Source organism: Solanum pennellii, chromosome 11 (assembly GCF_001406875.1).
Source record: "Solanum pennellii chromosome 11, SPENNV200".
Classification (NCBI taxonomy): domain Eukaryota; kingdom Viridiplantae; phylum Streptophyta; class Magnoliopsida; order Solanales; family Solanaceae; genus Solanum; species Solanum pennellii.
This window is the reverse complement of record NC_028647.1, coordinates 46852106-46878843: the sequence shown is the minus strand read 5'-3', so window position 1 is coordinate 46878843 and position 26738 is coordinate 46852106. Positions and strand designations below refer to the sequence as shown.

Genomic DNA, 26738 nt, shown 5'->3' with positions numbered 1-26738 from the left:
TCTTTTTTTTCCTTCAAATAATCACCCTATATAATCTGCATGTAGTATAAAGTTTTATTCTTTTCAAAATTTTTATTTAATATAAAATTATATTTTATTCTAAATAGCATAAATTGCAAGCAAATATTATATATTATACATATCATTAATGACATAAACATTGCATAAATACTCAACATTCAAAATTATTACGTTGCTCCCACAAATGCTCTAATAATGCATTACGGAGTTCAAAATGAGCATTTTTCCTTAATTATTATGTTATGTATTGTTTTTTAAAATTAAAATTTCATCTTATATCATTTGAATTTTGTGCATTCTTCATAGTAGAAAATAATACTCCCTCTATCCCAATTTATATGACTTACTTTCCTTTTTAGTCGATCCCAAAAGAATGACACATTCCTATATAAAGTAACAATCTAACTTTACAATGCCCATTTTACTCATAATGAAGTGATTTACAGCTAAACAAATATTTGTAACTTATTTTGACCACTAGCTTCAAAAGTCTTCATTTCTTTTTCTTAAAACTACTCATATAAAATGGGACGGAGGGAGTTATAATTTTAAATTATATATTTTGTGTGATGAAACTTAAACAAAATTGAAATATTATTATTTCGATATGAAAGTAGTATATATTGAATAATATATTTTTTAAAATGTTATATAAAATTAAAAAATAATTTATGAATATTAAGGATTTGATTAATGGTCTTATATGATTTGTAATATGTTAATTACGAATATTATATAATAGAAATAATTATAAAATAATCAAAAAGTGTAATAGAGAGCATGAATAGTAGTTCTCTAAATTTGGAGAACTACTATTCACCCCTCTATAAATAGAGAGTAGAGTGCAAAGTAGAGTATAATTGGAGAGGGCATTGTCTATTTTACTCTCCAAAATATAGAAAGAAATAGAGGGAGGTCGGAGATGGTCTTAAGCACATTGAGCTAAAAAATGGGTGATGTTGTATTTTTACATTGCTTAAATAACACATGAACATGAGAAGGGGAACACAAGTCCTATTCATTATTGTGTATCTCTATGTCTGTTCTGCTATTCATTTTGTTTGAGATTTGGCCTGTAAAGCTATTAGGATAATGCATGACCAGTTACACTTTGTGGACAGTTTTATATATTTGAATAATAGACACGTCTATTTGTATCGTTTTGTCATTCCGTTTCCCCACTGGGTTACATTCAGATGCCAAAACTACTTTCTTAAACTTCTTGAACATTGCATGTTTCTGAAACGTGCTGATGCAGATGACACATCAGTGTCACCTCAGAATTTCTATGATGCATTGCCATTTTTTCACTTAGTTTCAAATTTTCAATTTTCTTTAACTTTTTCACTCCACTCCTCCCATCTGCACAAGGATTAGCACATACCATATACACTGTGAGGAGTAAAGACACGGGAAAAATATTATTAAGATGTGTATCTACATCATTTCACTGAACCCTATTTGTAGTTATATTCTACACAATACATAGTAATCCTTTTCCATGAGGGACACTCTATACATAATCATTTTTCATATCTTACACTATATACATTAATATACTAACACACCCTGAAGTCGGTCCATATAAGTCATATTTACCAAGCTTGTTAACGATGTAACTAAAATGAGGACCACTGAGGAACATGACGGAAATATTTGTTAGCTGATCATTTGACATCACAATTTTTAAATATTATCTCCTAAGAGTATTTTTTGTTCACATTTCATTTACATGCAATAATGTACCTTGAAAGGTTTAAAGGTTAGAACCAGAATTTTACGTTATGAAATGAAAATCTTGATCACTATTCAATTCACTGGTCAAATTTGGAGAAAAATAAGCTTATTTTAATCTTTATCCTCTCATGAAATGCCGGATTTGACGCAATATGAAAGGCTTCTTGATTATTACACATAAGTTCCATCTTTCCGTTTGTGTCAAATTCAATTCTCTGAACAACTATTTGACCGAGACTAGCTCGTTGCTAACCATTGTTGGATATTCTATTTTTCCGCTAGATCGAGCAACCCCATTTGTTTCTTATTCTTCCATGACATCAATTTACCTCTAAGACACAATATCGAGATGTAGAAGATTTATTAGAAGGTGATCTTGCCCAATCAATGTCTGTATATCCAACGATCTGCTCATGACCTTGATCCCCGTAGAGTCCTTTTTCGTGGGGCTCACTTTATATGTCATAGAATGTGGACAACTGCATCCCTTTTACTATTTCAGGGAGAATCTATAAATTGCTTTACAACACTCATGGGAAAAGAAATGTCAATTCAACTTACCTACCGGCTTCTTATATCTTCTAGGATCACTAAGTGACTCTCCTGTCCTTGTAAGTGTTTAGCCTTTGGATCCATAGAAGTGTCAATGGATCTATATCCCGTCATTCATGTTTCCTCAAGAAATGTGTCTTAAGACATACTTTCGTTGTGAAATAACAATGCCTGATTTGGACAAAATAGTCAGTCAGCTGAGATCTCTAGTCTTGAAGTGTTGAAAGAGATGTTGCTTCAAATTAGTGATACCATCCTGATTATTGTAAGTGATAACAATATCGTCGACATAGACCACCAAATAAATATACAAATTTGGAGCAGAAAGCTAATAAAACATTGAGTGATCAGCATCAAAAGGAGTCACGTCAACTCCCAAATTATTGTACTGAACTTCCCAAACCAGGCTCGAGGATACTGTTTCAGAACATAGAGTGTCCTACACAATCTACTGAAAAGGCTCATTGACATTCCCTAAGCAGCCAAACTCGGTGGTTGCTCCATATTAACTTCATTTCCAAGGTGACTGTGGAGATAAACATTCTCAATATCCAACTGATAAAGAGGCCTATGTATAGAAAAAGATGGACATATGCCATTTTAGCCACGGGAGAGAAAGTATCACTGTCATCATATCTGAGTTTAGTCCTTGGCATCAAGTTGAGCCTTAAGCCTATCAACTTAACCATTCGGACCAACTTTGACTGCATAAACCCAACAATAACTGACAATAGATTTAAGTGAAAGAATTGAAATAAGCTCCCAAGTACCACTCGCATGTCAATCAAACATCTCATCCGTCATAGTCTCCCACCATCTAGGATGAGAAAGTGGTTCACCAGTAGATTAAGGAATGGATTATTCATCCTAAATAAAATCATTGTTCGCGACCCATGATTCTATTTTATCATCAATCCAATATCAGTGTTCCCTTTAAAAATGAATCGCTCTTTACTTGTATGACAAAGATATCTCGTATTTTCTCGAAAAGTGATTTTATTGATGGGAATGGAAACAGAGGACAAAGATGATACAAACTACAAAGGCATAAATGTGTGATGATAGACGATGATAACTTCAAAAGGTATAAATGGCGTTAGTATTACGAGTGGATCATATACTTGGATGAAGTCTAGGTTTCCCATATTTCCAGCTTTCACTCTCTTCTTTTTCATCGATGTGTGACCCATAATTGTTTCTGTATAGACCATGAACTAGGTTAAACTCTATTTTGTTCAGCAGTGTTGCTTTCTTCTTTGCATAAATTTCTTTCCCTGTACTTGCAGATATTCTTAGGACAATTCACACTTCAGATGACACTGGTGTTTATGATAAAATTGTAAATGCTGTTTTCAGTGAACACACTTTAAACACGAAAGGCCATAACACAAATCTTGAAAGTTCGAAGGTGGCTAGAAGGGATACCTCGTCTATTCTGTTGACTGATATTCAGACTGAGAGTCGTGATCATGTCATCGAAATTGCCACAGCAGTCTTCAGACGACATTGTGCAAAGCGTTTAGAGATTATACCCGTGCGAATGCTGGGTGAATGTCCAGTGCCAAATAGGTGTCCATTTCACTGTTTTCCTGCTCATTAACTTGGTATAATTTTACCATTCTTTTTTATATTTTTAATTTTTTGGGTTGACATTTGTTTCTCTCTTTCTCTATTTCTCTCTGCTGGTTCAGTCGAGAAAGGAACTCTGTTAAGCTTTTGACTCATGGAGGAGACATGGTTGAGCTTTGCCATGAACTTCGACTGCCTTTAGTGAAATGGATCATTGCCAATCGGGTACGTCATCAGCTCATTGACAGATTTCATGATTTAATTGTATTCCATATTTATAATTTCTCTTGCTTATGTTTGGTTCTCTTATAATTGGAGTATTTTCTTTCTTTCCTCTCTTTTTCATGAAGTCTCATACTTTTGGAAGCGAAGTAGCCATATAGGTGAAATCATCTAGTCGGGATCAAGGTTTAGTTATTGTTGGTACACTTACACAGTTATTTATTTAGTTATTCTTTGAATAAGTGAAAGTTATTAATTTGCGCTACATGTTCCCTTGGTTAACAATAAGTGGTACAGATCTTGAACTCTTATCGTCATACCGGTGCCAAGTGAAAAAACCTCAGTTTCTGATGGAGGGAGTTCATCTTTCTGATATGAAACTTTTTTAGTTTCCATCAACTTGTTCATATTGGACATTCAAATTTATAAAGAATAATGGAAATTTTTAGAATATCTTTTGTGGTTAAAGTTAAGCATCTACTGACATTTTAAATATTCATCCTCCTCAGAGATCATTCTTTAAACGCTACGAAATAGCATATGTATACAGGCGAGCAATTGGTCATTCACCCCCAAACCGGTATCTGCAGGTTTTTAACTTCGTTCAGCAGTTTCCTTTGACTGAATAGAAAAATGATGATATTTTAGCTCATAAATTTTATAGTTAGTTATTAACTTACCTGTAGGGGGATTTTGATATTATTGGAGGGGAAACGGCTCTAACTGAAGCAGAGATAATTAAGGTAAGACACTCATCTTAGCATTTGTGTTGTTAGTCTCAATCTTGTGAAAAATGACCAATTTCTCCATACTCATTCATTTCCAAAGCCTCAGAAGATTCATTTTTTCTGATGACAAAGAATCCCAATTTCCTAACCAGAGATGGTGTAAAGATATTTCCTACATTTTTCATGGTTGATATTACTATGTTGAGTCACTTAATGGGTTAATGCTTTGTCACTAAGATCCTTTACTTTCCCTGATCTGCCCTTGTCTTGCACTTCATTCTAGCTAGCATTGTAATACAAGTACATTCAGTATTCTACTTAGTTTCCTTTTAATCACAGGCCACGATGGACATTATCCTTCATTACTTTCAATCTGAATCATGTGATATTCATTTGAATCATGCGGATCTTTTGGATGCAATTTGGACTTGGGCCGGAATCAGACCAGAGCACAGACAAAAAGTTGCAGAGGTATCGATCGAAATGCCATGTCGAGTGGCCTAGCTTATTGTGTCTCTGAACTCACTTTGGAGCATGTATTGATCTCTTGTTCCCATTTTGAAGCTTCTTTCCCTTTTGGGTTCTTTGCGCCCTCAATCTTCTGAAAGAAAGACGAAATGGGTGGTCATCAGGCGACAACTTCGACAGGTCTGAGTTAAGTTTCTTAATGTGAACTTACAAGTGGTTAATTTTGTCATAGAGCACTGTTTTTTTATACGATGCTGGAACTCTTGTTGCTTCAGTTAAAATTGGAACTATATAACTTAACATGGTTTATAGTACATAAAGACATTGGGTCTGTCTTTCGCCCACCTACCCTCAACATATTTTTAGGTGCTTGGTCCTAAGAAAGAATCAGCCTGCTCTTATGAGCTGGGTTGAGGACCTATAGTAAAAGACATTCTTTTTTATACATTAAGTAGATATAAAGAACCCTAAAGATACATTATTATTATCAAGAGCAAAAAGTGCAAAAAAGCTCTCCGGTTCATTGGGGCTTTACGAGCAAAGTGCAAGTAAAGCGTGGGCTTTCATGATTAAAGACACAAAGGGAGAATAAATACAAATATATATGTTTGGTGCAAGACTAATAATTATAAGCAAGAATAAATATATGAACAATGAAGTTGAAAGAAAATACGATAGTGTAATATAAATTGTTTAGTGTTGTCTCTTCAGATGATCCTTATTGGCTAGGATAAAGTATGCTTTAGAACCTTGATGACAATAGTGAAGCGCAAATCAAGCGAGGCGATGCACTCAACACGCCTTGATCCTTCATTTAGGGCTTAAGCACGTCTTTGACAACATTAGTAATTGTCACAACCTTACCTATTGGGCCGTGCAAGCACCTACTATAACACCTAAATAGGAGAACCCTCAACCCTCAAAATGATCATGACATACGGAAAAATAAATAAAACATAATCTAAACAACCTATTTATATATATTGAATTACTCAAAATTCGTGAAATTAAAATACCTTTGCAAAGAAAATACACTGATCCATCCCCCAAGGAACTAGTCTAAACAGGTACAAGAGCTTCTAAAGAGTACAATTTATGAAAGAAATAAGACAACTCTCCCATAAGAAAGGAAGAGTAGAAATTGATGGAGATCTTCGTCTTCACCTACGAAACATCATTGAACCCTACAACCAAACTATGTCAAGTGGCATAACAAGAGTTGTATTAGTATAAAGATGTATTGGTAGGCATCATCGGTTGACCCGAACTTACCACATTATATAATGCAAATGATCATGAAACATGAAACTTATATTTAACTGCAACCCTGAGCCACCCATTTACCATTCTTAATACAATAACATTTCTTGGAACTCGTACATTCTATCTCAAGTCATCCCACCTACTTCTGCTACCAACTCCACCATGGCACCACTAGGCCACTCTAAGGCTTCCCTAGCCTACCTTTATGCCACCCTAAGGCTTCCCAAGCTTACCTAATATGCCATCCTCATATCATATCATAACCTAACCCTTTTATCACATAGAGATTTCCCGAACACAGGACCATGACCAACTATGTTAACCAACCTATTAATCTCCCTCAAGTTCTCATGCCAACACCCTGACCTTTGACCCATTCTAGTTAACGACATGCAAGACTTTTTAGCAAACCACATTGAGTCAAATCCCCCTTATCAGATGCGTTCTAAACACTAAACGACCATATCCAGTCCCAACATTTAAAATATGCACTAGACCGTCGATTATCAGCCTGACCTAGCAACCACAATTTAGGAAAATAAATAACCTACAATTATAATCACAAGCATAACATAGCCTAGACTCGCGGTCCTCACCTAGAATTAACTTTCACGTGCCTCACATGATCAAACACAAACCCATACTTGAGCCTAACTCACCTTTCAAGTACTCGGACCACTCAGGGATCCTTAAGACATCATCTATAGTGTTTAACATGCAATTCCGGTCTATACAAGAACCACCCCAACATTTAAACACAATCCTAGCCACTCATGGACAAACATGCATTGATCACATTATGAAAAGGTAAACTCAGTTCACTCATGGAACCAACATGTAAATTTTGTACTATGATGGAACCCCCACACAATTTGTTAGTGTACCAACACTGTACCCGAGCTAACAAATGTAGGTATTCATATTAGGCGTGGTATCCGAGCCAACCGTTAGTATTCTTGTACTCGCGTGGTACCCGAGCAAACCAACAATCACAAACAAGATGCAGAATCACAATGAACAACACTTGAAACTATAAGTAAAGTAAGCAGGTTCATTCTATGAGATTATCAACATGGTGCCATTTCATATCCTTATATTTTCCCCAATATGTATTGCACAAGTGATACTATAAAGGAGTAGACATACATACATACATAAATTGGAAAACATACAACCATCACCTACGGAGAGGTAACCTCTAGCTGATTCTGATAATTCTAAACTTGCCCTCAATTCCGTGCCCATACAACACCCAGTCATACATACCATAGAACAACCACCGTCTTAGCTAACAACCACAATCAGCCTAACCACCTTAGCTGCTAATGTAACTGTCCAGACATCATGCCCGAAGGCCTATCCATGCAACCTCCGAAAATCCACAAGATATAATGTAGTAAGAACAAGTCTAGTTACTTAGTTAAAGAAAATCTAGCCTACTTGCACGCCAAGCATTAGTGATAAACCAAGCCTATGAGCTTTCGACCCCATGCGAGAAAACTGTGACGAACAACTGTGACGAGCAAGGATCAGAATTCCTTGCGTTTTCACTTCCCTTGTGTTGTAATCTCTCCCCTCCGTTGCTCCCATGCCCCGAGTGCCTTAGGAGGGTTTTTCGAGTAACCCTCGTCTATTTTCTCCCTTCCAAATGTTGGAGGAAAATAAAAGAAGTCGTATAACTAGGGTTTGATTTCCCTTCAGCCCGTTGTAGCGGCCATGCATACGCTACAGGGGGAGGCTTCCAGCTATGATGGACAAACATCAGCTCGGTCAATTTATTAAAATAAGCCAGTTTCTTTGTGTGTTCAAATTTTTAAATTTGGCACGGTATTTCCAGAATTTTGGGATTCCGCACGAGATGCCCTTGAGCAATGGTGGATCGGATTATTAGAGTAATTTAGCACCAGAAGAGGGAAGGGTGCATCGGGAGAGGAACAGAGAAATGATATCAAACAATAAGATATATATATATATATATATATATAGAGAGAGAGAGAGAGAGAGAGAGATCATAAGGTATTAGTCATGAAGTAAAGTGTTATTCAAGTAAATATTTTCCAAAGAAATTACATTCCTTATTCATAGGATTATGAATTGGATAGACTATTAAAACTTCAAAATCCTGTCACTAATTTAAGGAAAAATTACATAAATCTTTGTTCTCTAGTGAATGAGCAAGTTCCCGGGGATTTTATACGCGCTGGAATTTTATTTGGATCTTTGATTGGAACATTGGTCCCCAATCTTTGTATTTTCAGGAACTTAATCTTGCAGAAACTGCTGTAAATAGATTACAAACTGTGGGATTGAGGTTCTGTGGAGTTGCAGACCAGGCTCTTCCTCGTTTAAGGGGAGCTCTTCCTCCTGGTACATTGTCGTCCATTGCCGTGTTTACCACTTCTTTTAGTTTTATGAGGAAACTTATTTTTGGGGTAACTAATGCAGATAAAACCACCCGCAAGGCGCTTGAAGATTTGTCAGAACTTTTTAACTATTTACGAGTTTGGAGACTTGATCAACGTGTTTATGTAGATGCCCTTATGCCACCAACTGAGAGTTACAACAGGAACTTGTTTTTCCAGGTATCTGTCCCTTCTTTGTTTCTAGGACTTTCTGTTTCCCAGTCATCTTTAGCTTATTAAGTTAAACGGTCAAACCCCAACCTGCAACTAGAAAAGAGGGAAGACGAGTAACGATGACTATTTTCTGTGTTCAGAGATTTGTATTTGATCCTACATTCTATGCCTGTATTTTCTATGGAAAAAGGAGGATATGGACATCAGGCCTTGCTTTTTACATTAGGAATTTCTAAGTGAATACTGAAGATGTAATGATAATTTGTATCAGTCATGCATATCTGTGCCCACAGAGAGTGGTGCATTTTATGAGTCACGCTTATATGTTCCCGCGGAGGAGGTTGGTGAAGATAGTCTCTGGCCCTTTTTAGGGTTTTCTTTTGGCGGTGGGGTGGGGGTTAGGCTGATAAGGCTGATTGTCTTTTGGACTTCCATCTTTCAACATTATGTAGGGTTATAGTTAAACGTGAGTCAGTTGGAACTCCGGGGAAGTTGAGCTATCCTTTTATTAGGAATAGGAACAAGAATAGTATATACAATCCCACTTAGAATAGGAGTAGGAATAAGAATAGTACATCGAATCCTACTTGGTAAATTATTGTATTATTGTGTCTATAAATAGGGTCTGTGTAATAATGTAGATGCACTATTCAATAATATTTTTCTCCTATATTTCCCACACGCGTGTTTGGCTAATGGAAAATAAACAAGCCCCCACACGAGGGGCGTATTGGAGATATAATTAAGTATATAACAATGTGCTCTGTCTAACAACTTGAGTGAATCCTAGCTAATTAAGGAAAGACTATCAACAATAAAAGGAAATATTCTGTTCCTATAGTTACGCTTGGAAAAGAAAATAATAAGATCTACAATCATGCCTATTAATCAACACAATCAGCATTTTGGTACCTTTGATAAAGCCTCTTATAACTGTATAAATACTTTTATTTCTGACACAATGGTTCACAAGCTCTTCCGTTGAATTGCAAAGTGCAAATATGTTATAGCAATTCTATGAATTTCAAATTTTCACGAAGCTTTATCTACATGTATGAAGCCCTCCCAGAAAACAAAAATAATCTCTGAGCTCCTTGCAACATTTTATTTGTGTAGATATATTTAAGAAAAGATGACAATCCTGGATCACTAATGGAAGGAACATTGCTTGCAGTAGGTGGTCGATATGACTACCTGCTCCACCAAAGTGGAGATTTGGAATATGTAAGTTGGCTTCTGGAAAGTTTTGTCTCAGCATTTTTTTCTTAACACCTTATACAACACATGACTCATATGTATACTTCTTTCTTTTTTTCTTTTTTGATAAGGTAAACTCCTCTGTTTATTTCTCTAGGCTGGACTTATGTTCTGCCATAATAGGGGGCGCAGAGAAAATTCTTTTCCCTTTTTATTGGACAAGATGTTGCATGTCTGCATATATTAGTACATACTGTACTTTGGTATGACAGGATTATCATTTTTGGCTCTTTCCCAAGGGTTAAATCGGAATCCTTGGGCAGTTGTTGATGTCTCTCTTTTCTGCTCTGGGTACACAACGACTGGGGTAGAATTAATTTCCTGCTACTTCTAATTATTTGAGAAAGTGATGCAGGTACCTTTGTAATCACGAACTGGCACCTTGTCTTGTTATCGGTTAATTTCTTTCTAAAATAGGGACTATCCTTAGGTTCAGAGCGTTTTTTTTTTTGAAACTGGTAACCTTGTATTCCTCAGCATTAAGGGCTATGCTGGCCACCTCCAAAAGTGTTGGTTACATAGAAAGACCAACAAAAAACAGGACTACTTACAAAGCTCCTATGAAATCCACTAGTTGAATTTCTTCTTCTATGTTCATTTCTTTACACCAATAACCTAGAGTGGTAATTACTTTCCACTTAATCTTCTCTATTGTGCATTCTTTCCCTACAAAAATTCTCTGATTTCTCTCCTTCCAAATGCTCCACCAGATAAAAGCAGGTACGGTTCTCCACCACCTCCTCTGGCTTTTACTACCTCCCCTTCTGACCCAACAACTTACTAGGTCTGTTGTATGTTCTGGCATAATCCAATTTAGACTCATTATATTGGTAAATAGAGTCCATACTTGTGTTGTTACTTTGCAGTGGAGAAACATATGATTGTTGGTTTCTAGAGCCTCTTTACAAAGATAACATCTTGAGGCAATAATTTTTTCCCTCTTTTGAAGTTTATCATGTGTCAGCCAAGCTCTCCTAGTTACCAACCACTTGAAACACTTCACCTTAGTAGGGGCTACACTCTTCCATGTAGCACGCCATGGCCCTGATTTCTTCCCCGCAATTGTGGCTAGATCCCTTTATACATTCTGTTCACAAAGAATTGACCGTCAGTATGATGCCTCCATAACAATTTATTTCCAGATTTGTGCCAGGAAAATCTCCAATCAAAGCTAGCTTATTCGTTACCCACTCTATTTCCAATCATTAAGAAATCTCCTAAAGAGCAAATTCCATCCTTGTGGGGACCAAACCTCTTGTATTTTGCTGTCAGGATTCAGGCAAATGGAAAACAACCCAGGGAATAAATTTTCCAAGGACCCTTGACCAGTCCAGTCTTCCTTCCAGAACAGAGCCTTATTTCCTCGACCAACCTTTATCCTTACATTCTCTCTAAAAGCCAGCCATAGGTTTCTTATAGTCCTCCATACTCCCACTCCATATGTTTTTATCACTTCCTTTGAACACCATTGATCTTCCTGACCATACTTGTGTTGAATGAGTTCCTTCCATAGAGCTTGATCTTCCAATTGTATCTCCACAACCATTTGGTGAGTAAGCTGTTGTTGTGTACCTTTAGGTTTCTTACTCCCAAACCATCATATCCTTTGCACTGTTGAACCACCATCCATTTAACTAAGTTGTAGTTCTTCTCAATCTTGTTACCTTGCCAAAGGAAGTTTCTCCTCAATGAGTCTATAGCTTTGACTACCTTGCCGGGAATCGGAAAAAGTGACATCACATGTGTTGGCAAAGAGTCTAAAACAGAACTAATCAAAGTGACTCTTCCCCCAACGATAAATATTGAGATTTCCAAAGTGCCAGTCTCCCCTCGGATTTTTCTAGTACATCATCCCAGATGCTAACTGCTTTATGCTTAGCACCCAATCGCATACCTATATAAACGGTAGGCAACCTCTCTATCTTGCACTTCAGTATATTAGCCAAAGCTTGAATCTGTTGGACCTCTTTAATAGGAAAAATGCTACTTCCTCCAATTCACCTTAAGTCCAGACCATGCCTAAAAAATTATCAGAATAATTCTGATGTGACAGATTTGTTCGTGCTCTGCTTCACAATAAATTATTGTGTCATCTGCATACAGTAAATGAGTTATATCCATCACCTCATTACTCCTGTTTTTGATTCTGAAACCCGTAATCCAGTTGTTTAGAGAAGATCTCCTCATCAAACTGTCCAACCCTTCCATGGCTTTGATAAACAGGAAAGGGGACAAAGGGTCTCCTTGTCTAAGACCTCTTTCCGCAGGAAAAAAAACCTACAGGTTCTCCACTAACCAAAATGGAGAACCTGGTGGTTTTAATACAAAACTCAATCCACTTGAGCCATGTGGGGCCAAAACCCATTTGCCTAAGTGTGTTAATCAGGAAGTCCCAATTAAGATGCTCATAGGCTTTTTCAATATCCAGATTGCACATTACCCCTGGCACATCTCCTCTAATCCTAGTATCAATACATTCACTAGCAAGTAAAGCAACATCCATTATTTGTCTCCCTTTAATGAAAGCCATTTGATTTTTGTTGACTAGCTTGTCTATCACCTTCTTCAGCCTTTCTGCCAACACTTCGACAATTATTTTACAAAACCCCAGTAATGAGACTGATTGGTCTGAAGTCTCTTAGATCATTTGCCCCCACCTTCTTAGGAATTAGAGCCACAAAGGTAACATTGAAACTCTTCTCAAAACTTTGGTGACAGTGAAAGTGTTGGAAGGTTTGCATCAGATCTTCCTTTATAGTTTTGCAGAATGCCTGAAAGAAGGCCATGGTATAACCATCAGGCCGAGGTGCTTTGTCACAAGCACACAATCTTATCCCTTCTAGCACCTCATTCTCACTGAATTCTCTAGATAACCAGCTCTTCTTCTCCATTGTTATCCTGTGTACGTTAAGAATATTTAGTGAGGGTCTCCGGTTTTCTACCTCCTTATACATATGGTGGTAAAAATCCACAATAGAGTTCTTGATTTCCGCCGGCTCAAAAGGTAACTCTCCATTAATCTGTAATGACTCAATGGTGTTGATTCTCTTGTGAGCTGTTGCCATTCTGTGGAAAAACTTTGTATATTTATCGCCATTCTTGATCCACTGAATTCTGGACCTCTGTCTCCAAAAAATTTCTTCATTTTTTGCCACCTCCTCGTATTCCATGCCCAAGTGTACCTTTAGAAGCTGTTCATCACCAGTAAGAGATCTAGTCTCTTGAGTAACTTCCATGTCCCTTATCTGACTCAAAATTTGCTCCTTCNCCTTCTTAGGAATTAGAGCCACAAAGGTAGCATTGAAACTCTTCTCAAAACTTTGGTGACAGTTAAAAGTGTTGGAAGGTTTGCATCAGATCTTCCTTTATAGTTTCCCAGAATGCCTGAAAGAAGGCCATGGTATAACCATCAGGCCCAGGTGCTTTATCACAAGCACACAATCTTATCCCTTCTAGCACCTCATCCTCACTGAATTCTCTGGATAACCAGCTCTGCTCCTCCATTGTTATTCTCTGTATGTTAAGAATATTTTGTGAGGGTCTCCAGTTCTCTACCTCCTTATACAAATGGTGGTAAAAATCCACAATAGAGTTCTTGATTTTCGCCGGCTCAGAGGATAACTCTCCATTAATCTTTAATGACTCAATGGTGTTGATTCTCTTGTGAGTTGTTGCCATTATGTGCAAATACTTCGTATTTTTATAACCATTCTTGATCCACTGAATTCTGGACCTCTGTCTCCAAAAAATTTCATTTTTTGCCACCTCCTCGTATTCCATGCCCAAGTGTACCTTTTGAAGCTGTTCATCACCAGTATGAGATCTAGTCTCTTGAATAACTTCCATGTCCCTTATCTGACTCAAAATTTGCTCCTTCCTTGCCTTCCAGTTCCGCCTACTCTGCTCCATTCCTTCAGTTTTTTGTTTTAAGCAACCTCAACTGTAGCTAGTTTGTAGTCCGGTCTTCCTAGCACTTCAAAGGAGCTCCACCATTCATGAACTTTACTTTTGAAACCCTCTACATTAAGCCACCTTTTTTCAAACTTGAAATAAGATCTCCTGAAGGCCTTACCCCACAAGTTAAGACAATGGGATTATGGTCAGACCCCAAGCTAGGCAGAGTACATTGCCTAATTTGAAATTAGGATCTATAGAAAACATATGGTACTCATCATCCTATGTGTTGCAAAATGGGGTCCAGATGCACTATTTTGTACCTGGACCCCAATATGCGCAACAATAGGTTCCAGGTGCACTATTAGGATCTATAGAAAACATACCGTCTTTAACCTCCTGTAAAGGAGTAGGAGTAATGGAGATATTATCTTCATCAATAACTACCCTGTGGACTATATCAAAAGAATTTGTTCTCTAGAATATCTTCAGCACAAAATAGTTTCTCAAAAAAAAAATCAACAACATTGGCAATATTATAATTACCCTCCACCTAGTTACCCTCACCACCTTTAACTTTTGGATAGAAAATCTTTTTCTCTTGTCTTTGATGATGCTATGGAAGAATGCAGTGTTGGCATCCCCTGGAGCCAGCTTTATGCTTTACCACATTGTCTTGAAGTTTAACGTACTTGGTGAGTTTGTTCTGGCTTTAGCCTGGATTTTCTGTTCTCGTGGCTATTATTACTAACTGCAGCTTTCTCAAAATTTTTAATTAGAATCTCCAACTTTTTGGGTTTATCAAAGATAACCCTGAAAGTTGTAACCCCGAAAGTTCTAGACCAAGCACTTAGACTATGACATACTCTCTTAATGATCTGCTGCAAGGATAAAAAGGATTGCGAGCTTGGGGATCAGACCATGCCTGCTGCAATAATAGATAAATAGTTTTCGTGGTCGGTCCATAAATTCAGAGATTTAAAATACTTAATATGACCAGATTGGTTAGCATGAGAAGAGGAGCATGATCTGAGCATGTTCTGGACAAGTGGGTGACTGTAGTAGCCCAATATATCAAACCACTTAGCATTAAAAACCAGTCTGTCAAGCCTTCTCCAAATGGTGTTAGGAGGGTCTCTATCATCACTCCATGACAATCTAGAGCCCACATACCACACCTTGTACATTTCGATCCGACAAGAAAGATAAGAAATCTATGACTTCCATTCAATTCTGTTAGGTTGATGTCACGCCCCGAGTTACCCACAAGACGCGGACACAGAACCTAGGACCACAAGTGATCCCAAGCTAACCCTGCTGGCATGATCATGAGCATAATGAAGAATAATAAACTGATGCGGAAGCTAAATCATAATTTAATCTGAAAAGATGGGGAATACCCATATTCTATAACTAAGATAAATGAAATCAATGAGTTAAATACAAAGAAGTTATTAACTCAATACTAAGCTGAATCTAACTATGTCTGAAAATAGCCTCTAAACTAGACTAGAAATACTGGGACAAGCCCCAGCTAAATCTAGCAAAAAACTGAAACTAAATGACTAAAGATTGAAATGAAACTCATGACTGTTGTAGTCGGAGAATGAGGACTCACCACTGAATCTGCTGAACTGGAGATCGGAAAATCGATCTATGCGTGATCTGAATGCTGAGAACATGAACCTACATCATGAGAAGATGTAGCGCACGTATGCGTCAATACTTGAAAGGTACTGAGCATGTAGGATAGAAATAAGCTGAAATAAAACATAACTGAACAAGCACAAAAGCAAGTATAATAATCTGACATGATAAATTGAATTCTGAGCTAACTGGATGTAATGACCAATTTATAACATGCTGAAACTGAATACTGAATATACTGATAAATGGTCAATGCAGAGAGTGACTGATCTGTGGGAGCTACTAATAACCAATAATAAAACCACATGAGCTAAATGTGGAGTCCGATGTATACGCCCCTCGAGAGGACTCAATATACCCTGCCAGAGGTATAAAGGCATGCTGGCGTGATCACTAAACTGATTGCCTACAGAGGGGACTTACAACCTACTTGGCTAGTAGTTCTGGGACTATTTGGGTATGCTGAACCCTAGTCCAACTCGGTATATGCTACTCCCAATGAATTTTGTAAATTAACTGATTATGTCTGAGTTTCTGTAAATACTGGATAGCTTGAAACTGAACATGCAAACTGAGAATACAACAATTAATCTGGTAATTATGCATTTATAACTGAGGCATGTATATTTGAAGTGTCTGAAATATCTGACCTAGCATGTGTAATTCAAGAACTAAAGAAATACAAAGATAGGGTTCTGAAATTCATGCGATAATCTGAGTAATAACATGATAATCTGATTTGGAACATATATTTAACTAAATCATGAAGTTCTATCAAAGTTCTAGAAACCCTAGGTTTAATCATGATAAGAGAAAAAAAAATCATGATAAGAGAATCAAAAATCTGACTGAAAACTAGGGACTCAATGGGTGAAAGGAACCCACTAGTGAAATCCCACATACCTGGTGATGAAATCCACGAAAAAATATTTAAGTTTTGAGGCTGGAACTTCTAGAGCTTGTGGCGTTCTTGAACTAGGGTTCTTGAGTTTTTTTCTCCTCTCTTGCTTCTAATTATCTAAGTTTTGATTCAATGATTTGACTTGGATATCTTTAACTATGTTTCTAGGCTTAAACTGACTAAAATATGATGATTTAGGGTAAAAAAGACGTAACTTAGGGTTTAAACAGAGTGAGAAAGGTCAAAAAGACCCCTGTAAAGGTTGCTGTTGGACCAAACGACGGCCAGGACTGACAGTCCGTCGTCTGCCTGAGCCCCGTCGTTGGGTCCGTCGTCAGGGCTTGTTCGACAAGCCTTTACTAAAATGGGCATAATATTTTACTCGGAGGTCTGATTTTAGCAAGGTCGGTGGCTATGGAAAGATAATTCAATTATCTATATGTGGGTAAATCATGGGACACCTAATTCATTTTGTGCTAAGAGTTATGACCATTTGAAGTTGACCCAACTGCATTTCCCCTTAACTGTCTGCAAATTTTCCACCTATAGACCGTGCTGGTCATCCCTAGCTCTTGTCAGAGAGTGGGTGAAGGGAGTCTTGATCGACGGTCACGGATTACGGACCGTCGTTTGACCTACGGACCGTAAATCCGTCCGTCGTCCAAGACTTAACCAATTTTTCTGGGCTGAAATTTTTGGGAGTTTCTGATTCCATCGACGGTTGTACAGGACGGACCGTGGTTCAGGCTACGGTCCGTCGATGCCACCGTTGGTAGCACCTGCAAATTTTTCTGAAAAACTAATTTTTGGTCTGTTTTGGCTACAAGGTGTTACAGTCGACCACCTGATTCTCATGTTTGGTGATGACATTGAAGTCACCCAGTGGTTCTTGATTCATCCCAAAGCTCTCTTTTCAATTGTTCATCACACTTGGCATAAATAGCAGTGAGATGAAAAGAGAGAGATGGATGCGTATGGGAGAAATGAATTAGAGGTTATTATTTCCTGTCCTCCAAGATATCCAGGTTGTAGTAATTTGACCAAAAAATCCGAATTTTATTTGAAAGTTGTGAGCAGGGAGCACAGTGATGAAATCCCAGAAATCTTTTGCATTTATCTGTTCTCCTCTAGTTCACAATAGGTTCTTGAATAAACAGGGGAAATGATATTGAATTTTGGAAGTTTTGAGTCTTTCCGCTCAGAATAAACATACAGGGGAGTGTTGGAAATGCATCTTAATTTCAGGGACATCTAGTAGTAAAAGAGCTTCACTTATCTCTCTTTGATGATCAGTATCAGTTATGGTTGCAAACTTCTCCATTCAACTTTCTTTGTTGCTGATATGATGAGTAATACCACTGTGCTCTTTTCGTTCCTGTTGTTGGTTTTGAGAATTGAACAGCTTCATCAGGATTCTCAACTCCATTCTTGTGCAGAGAGTTGTTTTTGTGATTCCTTTCCTTTTAACAACTGTTTACCATTCATCTGATTGGCTTTTCTGTTCAGGGGTTACTATCGCTCTGTTTGTATTTTGTATGTTGTAGTCAGGAATTGGGTTTGTTTCTTCATATTTCCTGCTTTCTCTTTATTTGTTACCTGGTTCTTCTGATGATCATTTGGCATAGTATTATTCTGTTGCCCTTGCTTACCCTTTTTGTCATTCTTCCATTGACCGTTTCTCAACTCCGCGAGTAGTTTTCTATACTTGTCTTCCCTGTGCCCCTGTATCATGCGGTGGAAGAATAAAGCTGGTATAGTTTCATATTCGGCCTTCTGGATAAAAATGCCTGCAGTGCCCTCATCATTCCTAATTTTAACTAGGATCTCATTAACAGGAGGCCTAGTAAGGTCAATTTCATTTCTAATTTTGGTGATGGCAGGTCTGGTTTTGGATATTGTGTCTTTGTCCATGACGTGAGGGGTACCAATATGTTTACAGATACGGCAAATGGCATCCCATTAATAATAGTGCCAAGGAAGGTCGGGGAGATTAATCCAGACAGGGGCTAGGGTGGTTTCTACTTCTGGTTGAAATTAGATGTCCATCTGTGAATTTCATGATGTGATTCGAACCAAAATCAAGAAAATTCTTGGAGTACGCATTAAAATGATCATCCACGTTATCGAAATTCAAAAAAACATGACGCATATCATACGCCTCAATCTTAACACATCCTTTACTAGTTATCGATTTAGCAAATCCCTTTCGGGTAATGTCAATAGAAGGCCTATGTGCGAGAGTTTATCTATAATAGTCCATTTGCAGGTTGAGCAAGCAGGTCATTTTCTTGAGTGGTGAAGACCACCACTGGTATACCATCTTGTAGGTCATATTCTCTTGGAGCTAATCGAACTCGATTTTGTGATTTTGTCCTGCCAGTGTATTGATGGTAGCATTAGCATAAGAAAAGGGTACTGGGTCTTCCGCAATGGGGTAGAGAAGCTTCAAAACAGAGCTTGAGGGCCTCTGTATTATCTCTTTATCATTTGGGATTTCTGAGATTTGAGTATTGTTAGGGTTCCGTGGAGGGGGAGAAGACCAACAGAACTTTGGGATTGGAAGAGGGAGAAACTAGCTCTGGGAGAGATGTGAATAAGATTACATTTGGCTATCTGGGGGATGATGCTTCAGCGCTGGGTCACGGAGGGCTGGGAGGTCCACCTTGAGGAACCTGGATCGCAGCCGAAGTCCCAAAGTTTATAAAATCTTTGAACAATCTTAGTGGGAGGAGAGAGATTCTCTCTATAATCTAAAATTCTTGGTGTCTTAAAATTGTTTGTTTTCCTTCATTCTTCAACATCCTTTACCAGTTAACTGTTCAAGGATGATCATCCATGTAATGAAGGATGTTATGTCTCCTATTTTTAGAACCTCTAGTCTAGTGCAATAACTATTCCAACAATGGCATCAAACGAGTTTGCTTTGTCAAACTTTTAAAATGCTTGTGTCTTATTCTTCTAATTCTATCTTGTGAAAGGTAATTTATTCAACATATTCTGTAGCCAAATTATGTCTTATAGAATAAGCTAGAGGAAGTGGTGTCATCATAATTTTCTGAATTTCTAGGGTTTTATGACTTATTAATTTTGAGTAATTCTTTTTCTGTCTCACTTTATATTTTCTGCATAATTTTTCCAGAAATCAAATCCTCCAGGAGCTGCAGGGAGCAGTCTTGCCTTAGAGACGATTTTGCAACATGCTTCTCTGGATAGCAGACCTCACAGGTGCTGTTTTCTCCATCTTTTCATCAAGTAGAAATATGAAATTGATACTATTTTGTCGTTACCCTTAATTCCTACTTCCTTCCTTTCCAATCAGCAAATTACCTAAAATTACAGTAATAACATGCAGATATGATATTGTCACGAATGTTCTTGTTTGTTCAAGAGGAGGTGGTGGTCTGTTAATAGAGCGGATGGAACTTTTGGCAGAGCTTTGGGAAGAAAATATCAGGGTTAGCTGTTCAATTACCACTCTTCTGCTTGAATGTGTTTAATATGTGAACTAAGTTTTGAACATTCTACAGGCTGAATTTGTTCCTCTATGTGATCCAAGCCTTAGAGAACAGTATGAATATGCTAATGAGCATGACATCAAATGCCTTGTCATCATCACTGACACTGGTGTATCCCAAAAGGATTCAGTGAAGGTAGGATGACTTCTATTATATGTTTAAACTACTCTCTGCTTCAATGATCTTAGTTAAGTTGCCAAATACTGAAATGCATTATTCTGGTGAATGCCTCCACCTAACAATAAGATGGCAATCCCGACTATCTCTTTTCCATGGTTGTCTCCCACAATGACTGAGGATATTCAGATATAGAGCTGTTGTGAAAGAAAATGATGCATAGGGAATAGAACTTATCCTAGGGGAAAATACTGATATTTGATGGGAAGTGACTGTTCAGGAATCTGCACTTCATGATCTTAATTCTTAACACATGTAGCAGATTTTTAGCGTGTTCCATCATGTCTAATGAGGTGAAATAATTTTAAATGTTTACTGGTCTTGCTTTCGAATGTAAGGATGTTTATTTTGAAATGACATTCAAAATGATGGAATATTGTGGAACTCCCTACCATGATATATCTTCTACTTAGTTGCTTAAGACTTAGCACAATGATGAAGTTTTCAAAGTTCATTTCATGTAGGAATAATCGTCTATTTGGAGACTCCAAAATGATTTACTTTTTCCTATTCATATGTGACCAGGTCCGACATCTTGAGCTCAAGAAGGAAAAAGAAGTGGAGAGAGGAAATCTCGTCAAGTTTCTATTAGAGGCCATGTCATCTCAGTTTAGAAACCCATCCATATGGAACTAGGTAAACTCGTTTGAAGTATCTCTAGGCTTTTCTTTTCTTGGTTTTTTTAAATCTATTAATGGCTCTATACTGTGACACCCCAAAACAGATTGAAGACGTGGCAGACTTGCCGTTAACGTGCACCCAGTGAATAAATAAAATTCTACCCAAGTCATGCACCATATACTGGGTTGTTCGGTAGAGTGTGTAATTGTAATGCAAAATAGAGTGCATAAGTAATGCTTGTATTAATTATTGAAGCACTATTTCTTATATGTGTAATAGAAATAATAAATCTTGCATAATTTCTATTAAAAACATGTATGTTCACAAAGATATCCTTGACACACCCTTCGGGGTGGCCCAATGGTTTGAGCTTGGGACTTTCATGTTGGTGGTCTCAAGTTTGAAACCCCTTGCCAGCGCAAGCAAGGGGTTTGCCTTCTGGGTTGAGCTTGTCGCACCAGACTTGCTTAGTGCAGGTTACCTCTCCTATGTGATTTGCGAGTTATTGCATAGGAACATGGGTTTTACCCTGTGCTTACCCAAAGAGTAGCGGCTGCAGGTTTCCCTTGTCATAAAAAAAAAAAAAAGATACCCGTGACGCTTCATTTATTTTGTACACTTCTTTTGCAAAAAAGGTCTTTGCAAAAAAAAAAAAAAGCTTTGCTAAAACATCATTAACTCTTCTTCTTCTTTTCAAAAATAATATTAAACTTCTTCTTTTCAAAAATAATATTAAATAGTTGTACTATTGCGTCTATATTTTAATGAAAAGTTGGCAAATAATTTCTTTTATCAAATTTATCGTCACAATAGTAAAAGTTTTGACTAAATTATGTTGAAATGAGATTATTTTTTAAAAAATAAAGATACTGAAGAGGTCATAAAGCCTATTAAAGACATCAAAAAATTAAAAGACATCGAGAACAAATCAAAACAAAAACAAAAACTTATGACAGACAACAAAGAAAATGAAAAGGCTTTAAGGGTAGCTCTGTAATTATTTAATCTAATGCAAGTATTAAAATGTTGTGTATTACTAATACCTAGAATTCCTTTGTATTAGTAATAAACAACTTATACACAATAAGTGTGTAACTCATGGGATGAAAAACTATACCAAACAAGGTTCTACTAATACACACACCTAATGCATACATTATATTTTTTAATACACTCTACCACACGAGAACTTTCAGTTACGAAAACAATATCATTTTTAGAATAGCATTTTTAATATCTTTAACAAAGATAAAGTATCATCACTTTCATTAGCTTTCCCAAAACATGGAGTTTCAAACTGAGAAAATGGTCATCCATGGCCTAACATTAATAATAAGCATCGTTAGGATAAAATTAGGGATAGGACAAGAATAATATATATAATTTAGAATAGGAATAGGAATAATATATGAAATCCTAATTGGAAAAGATTGTAATGTAGTGTCCTAGTTGGAAAAGAAATCTAATGTAGTGTTTGCAAAATAGGGTCTTTAATGTAATAATTGGCCAACATCAATTTCCATGAATACTCGAGCATAGGAAATCGCTCCATGGTCTCCGTAACCTTATAAGTATACAGGGGTTTACCTAGTGCATTTGTAATCTTACCCAAAGCTTTGTTGAACCATAACCCTACTGGCAAGCTAGTTAAGGTGACCCACGGTGGAACAGTTGTGATCTAGTGTGGGTTGAATTCAAAATCGCTTTTCTGAATCTGAAGCATAAATGACTTATTTCAATACGCATAAGGCCCCCTATCAGAACTTTGTAATATCATCCTTTGAATCAAACCAAAAAATGAAATACCTGTCATCGTAAGCAAGAATCTGTGGCTTTTGGAAAATCTCCACGCATCCGTTATGAAGAGCTCCATGTTTCTCAGATTAGGGGTATCTCCCATCACAGGCCCTATAATTGCAATAGTACTCTCGGGGCTTGAGATCTGGTTCAACAAGTGCTACCACATGCTTCCCTTGATTAGAACTAGGAGAATTGTACTCAGCAATGTACTCAAGTGTCTGCCCCCTTTGATGCAACCTATGCTCTTTGAATATTGGTTTCTCCTCCGGCATTTCGGACGTTGTTGTCATCATGGAGAATTGAAGACGATGTACCACTAAAGTTGTACCCGTTGGTCCAAAAGTGTCGAGGTGAATTAACGCATGAGGAGTCGCCGATGTTCCTTCCCCCTCTTCTAGAATGGAGCTAAAAAGAGGAGGGAGATTGTAACACCCCATATCCAAAACAGATCAAAAATCAGCTTTTCAAAAATCTGCAGGTGCAATCGACGGTTACTATCGACGAACCGTAGCTTGACCCACGGCCCGTGCTGCACATCCGCCAATTGTGACTGAAACTCCCCCAACACGCAGCCCAGAATATTTGACTAAATGTCGAACGACGGACGGACCTGCGGTCCGTAAGAAAGAGTATGGTTCGTAGTCTGCGCCCGTCGATCAAGACCCCATTGACCACTCTCTAACAAGAACCACGATTGACCAGCAAGGTCCGTAGATGGACTTACGGACCGTAGGTATGACCGTTGGTGGAAATTAGCAAATACTTAGGGGGAAAATGTAGTTGAGTCAACTTTAATTGATCATAACTCTTAGCACAAAATGAATTAGGTGTCACATGACCTATGAAATGGTAGATAATTGAATTATCTTTTCATAGCCACCGACCTTGCTAAAATCAGACCTCCGAGCAAAAAGTTATGCTCGTTTTAGTAAATGTTTGTTAAACATACCCAACCTACGGACCCAAATGACAGACAGTTGATTGAACGACGGTCCGTCAGTCCAGGTCGTCGTTTGGTCTGACAGCAACTAGCTCAGGGGTTTTATGGTCTTTTTCCACTTCATTTAAACCCTAAGATACGTCATTTTGACCCTAAATCATCAGATTTTAGTCAGTTTAAGCCTAGAAACATAACGAAAACTTACCTAAGTCAAATCATTAATCAAAACTTAAAAAATTGGAAGCAACAAAGGAGAAAAAGGTCAAGAACCCTAGTTCAAGAAGGCAGCAAGGTTCCAGCAGTTCCAATCCCGAAATCTAAGTGTTTTTCTTCGTGAATTTCATCACCAAGTATGTGGGATTTCACTAGTGGGTTCCTTTCACCCATTGGGTCCTAGTTTTCAGTTAGTTCTTGATTTTCTTATCATCATAAAACCAAGGGCTTCAAGAACTTCGATAGAACTTCATGAATTAGTTAAATATATGTTCCAAATCAGATTGTAAAGTTATTATTTAGTTTATCGCATGAATTTTAGAACCCTAGCTTTGTATTTTTTTAGTTCTTAAATTATACATGCTAGGTCAGATATTTCAGTTATTCAGTTATACATGCATCATTATTAGATTAAATGTTGCATTCTCAGTTTGCATCTGCAGTTTTGAGCTATCCAATAGTTATAGAAACTTAGTGATAATCAGTTAATTACATAATTCATTCGGAGTAGCATAATACCGAGTTGGACTAGGGTTCAGCGTACCCAAATAGTCTCATAACTACTAGACAAGTAGGTTGTAAGTCCACTCTGTGGGTAATCAGTTTAGTGATCAGGCCAGCATGCCTTTATACCTTTGACAGGGTATATTGGGCCCTCTTGATGGGGCGTGTACATCTGACTCCACATTTAGCTCATATGGTTTTATTATCGGTTATTAGTAGCTCCCGCAGTTTAGTCAGACTCTCTTGCATTGACCATTTATTAGTATATTCCGTATTCAGTTTCAGCATGTTATAAATTGGTCATTGCATTCAGTTAGCTCAGAAATTTAGTATATCATGTTCAGATTATTATACTTGTTTTTTGTGCTTGTTCAGTTATGTTTTATTTCACCTTTATTCTATTCTACATGCTCAGTACCTTCAAGTACTGGCGCATACATGCGCTACATCTTCTCGTGATATAGGTTCAGGTTCTCAGCATCCAGATCACGCTTGGGTTGGTTTTCTATCTCCAGTTCAGCAGATTCAGTGGTGAGTCCTCATTCTCCGAGGACAATAATGATGAGTTCATTTCATTCTTTTAGTCTTTTTAGTTTCAAATTTTGCTAGACTTAGCTGGGGCTTGTCCCAGCATTTCTAGTCAATTAGAGACTTATTTCAGACATAGTTAGTTTCAGCTTAGTATTGAGTTAATATTTCCTTTGTATTAAACTCATCAGTATTTCATTTATCTCAGTTATAGAATATGGGTATTCCCCATCTTTTCAGTTTAAATTATGATTTAGCTTTCACATTTAATTTATTATCTTTAATATGCTCATGATCATGCCAGCTGGGTTAGCTTGGGATCACTTGTGGTCCTAGATTCCGTGTCCGCGTCTCGGGAATAGCTCGGGGCGTGACAGAGCTAGCTCCTAAAAGTAATTGGAAGTCTACTAGTACAAAAACCCTTATCTTGTACTTTTAGCTTAAACAAATTCAATTAAAAAAATATTTAAGGATCATAGTGCATTTCACAAACCTTATTTAGTTCTTATTACTTTATAAGAAGATAAATTTTACAAAGCACCAAAAGTGTGGCCTACTAGTCAATGAAGTGGGTTGAGAACCTGATGTCTAGGTTCATATCCAAGTCTTGATGCACAGAGTTGCCCACTACTTATACTAGTGCAAGGTAGAAGTTACAAAAAATCATTTAAGAATCATATTGTGTTGCACAAACCTTAATAGTTCTTTTAACATAAATTTTACAAAGCACCAAGTGTATGAACTAGTAATTAATGAAGTGGGTTGAGAACCATGATGTCTCAAGTTCAAATTTCAACAAAGGCAAAAACACTAGGTGATTTAGAGTTACTCGGTACCTATACTAGCGGGAGATAGCAGATATCAACAGGCTTCTTTGAAGTGATAAGACTATTCAAATTACAATTTTCGAGGAGAAAGAATTGTTATAAACGTAAAGAAGAGACATCTTTTACCCAATAGCAAAGAGTTTGAACCAAGACTTCCAGATGAATGGGGTAGAGTATTAGTATTATCTAACACATAATTTAAATGTGAAAATTTGTCTTATAAAAAAGGAAATGTTGAATAAACTGATCGTAAATTATTATATTTGAAAATCTTGTCATTGAAAAAAGATAAAGAATCGTGGAATTAGTTGAGGTTTGCTCTAGTTGCTCGGACACCAACGATTATAACCAAAAACATAAATTTTTACAAGGTCAACAAAAGTAATTCATACAATGTATTTTAAAGAAATGAAGCAAATTATTCGAGCTTGTTGCTCATGCACATGGGTTCTCACTCAAAACATGAATTTGAAAATTTGTAAGGTTTGTTAGAACACCTATTATTCCCTTCGGGAACATCAATGAAAAGCCGGATTAAAAAACCTCATCAGATAATTCAAGTCTCATCTGAAGGGTAAAGACCTAATATACCTCAATGTGTCCCTTTCATGACCACTGTTTGCTCCAACTACCCAATTGACGACCAAACATCTCCAACCCAATCAAACACATGATTAAACATACGTTCATCAGCAATAAATCAACAAAGTGTTTTACACTTAAGCTCAAATTCGACATTTCCATGATCCTTCCATGCTGGTGAAATCTTAGTTAATCA

At 37.2% G+C, this 26738-nt stretch overlaps 1 protein-coding gene across 5 annotated transcripts in view; it reads left to right on the top strand.

Annotated features, from left to right (window-relative positions):
* LOC107004566 (eIF-2-alpha kinase GCN2) overlaps window positions 1-21478 on the top strand; it is a 59276-nt gene extending 37798 nt beyond the window's left edge. For 2 of the 5 annotated variants that reach the window (XM_027913107.1, XM_015202810.2), the window contains 14 exons: window positions 3597-3879; window positions 4002-4104; window positions 4611-4691; window positions 4788-4844; window positions 5169-5300; window positions 5394-5477; window positions 8819-8927; window positions 9006-9142; window positions 10253-10360; window positions 19975-20060; window positions 20188-20290; window positions 20363-20485; window positions 21053-21163; window positions 21252-21478. In XM_027913107.1, coding sequence (XP_027768908.1) covers window positions 3597-3879; window positions 4002-4104; window positions 4611-4691; window positions 4788-4844; window positions 5169-5300; window positions 5394-5477; window positions 8819-8927; window positions 9006-9142; window positions 10253-10360; window positions 19975-20060; window positions 20188-20290; window positions 20363-20485; window positions 21053-21163 — 1517 coding nt within the window. In that variant the 3' untranslated portion in view covers window positions 21252-21478. The remainder of the gene's footprint in view (window positions 1-3596; window positions 3880-4001; window positions 4105-4610; window positions 4692-4787; window positions 4845-5168; window positions 5301-5393; window positions 5478-8818; window positions 8928-9005; window positions 9143-10252; window positions 10361-19974; window positions 20061-20187; window positions 20291-20362; window positions 20486-21052; window positions 21164-21251) is intronic. The other 3 variants (XM_015202811.2, XM_015202812.2, XM_027913108.1) reach the window with 3 other exon arrangements.
* The last annotated feature ends 5260 nt before the right edge of the window (window positions 21479-26738 follow it).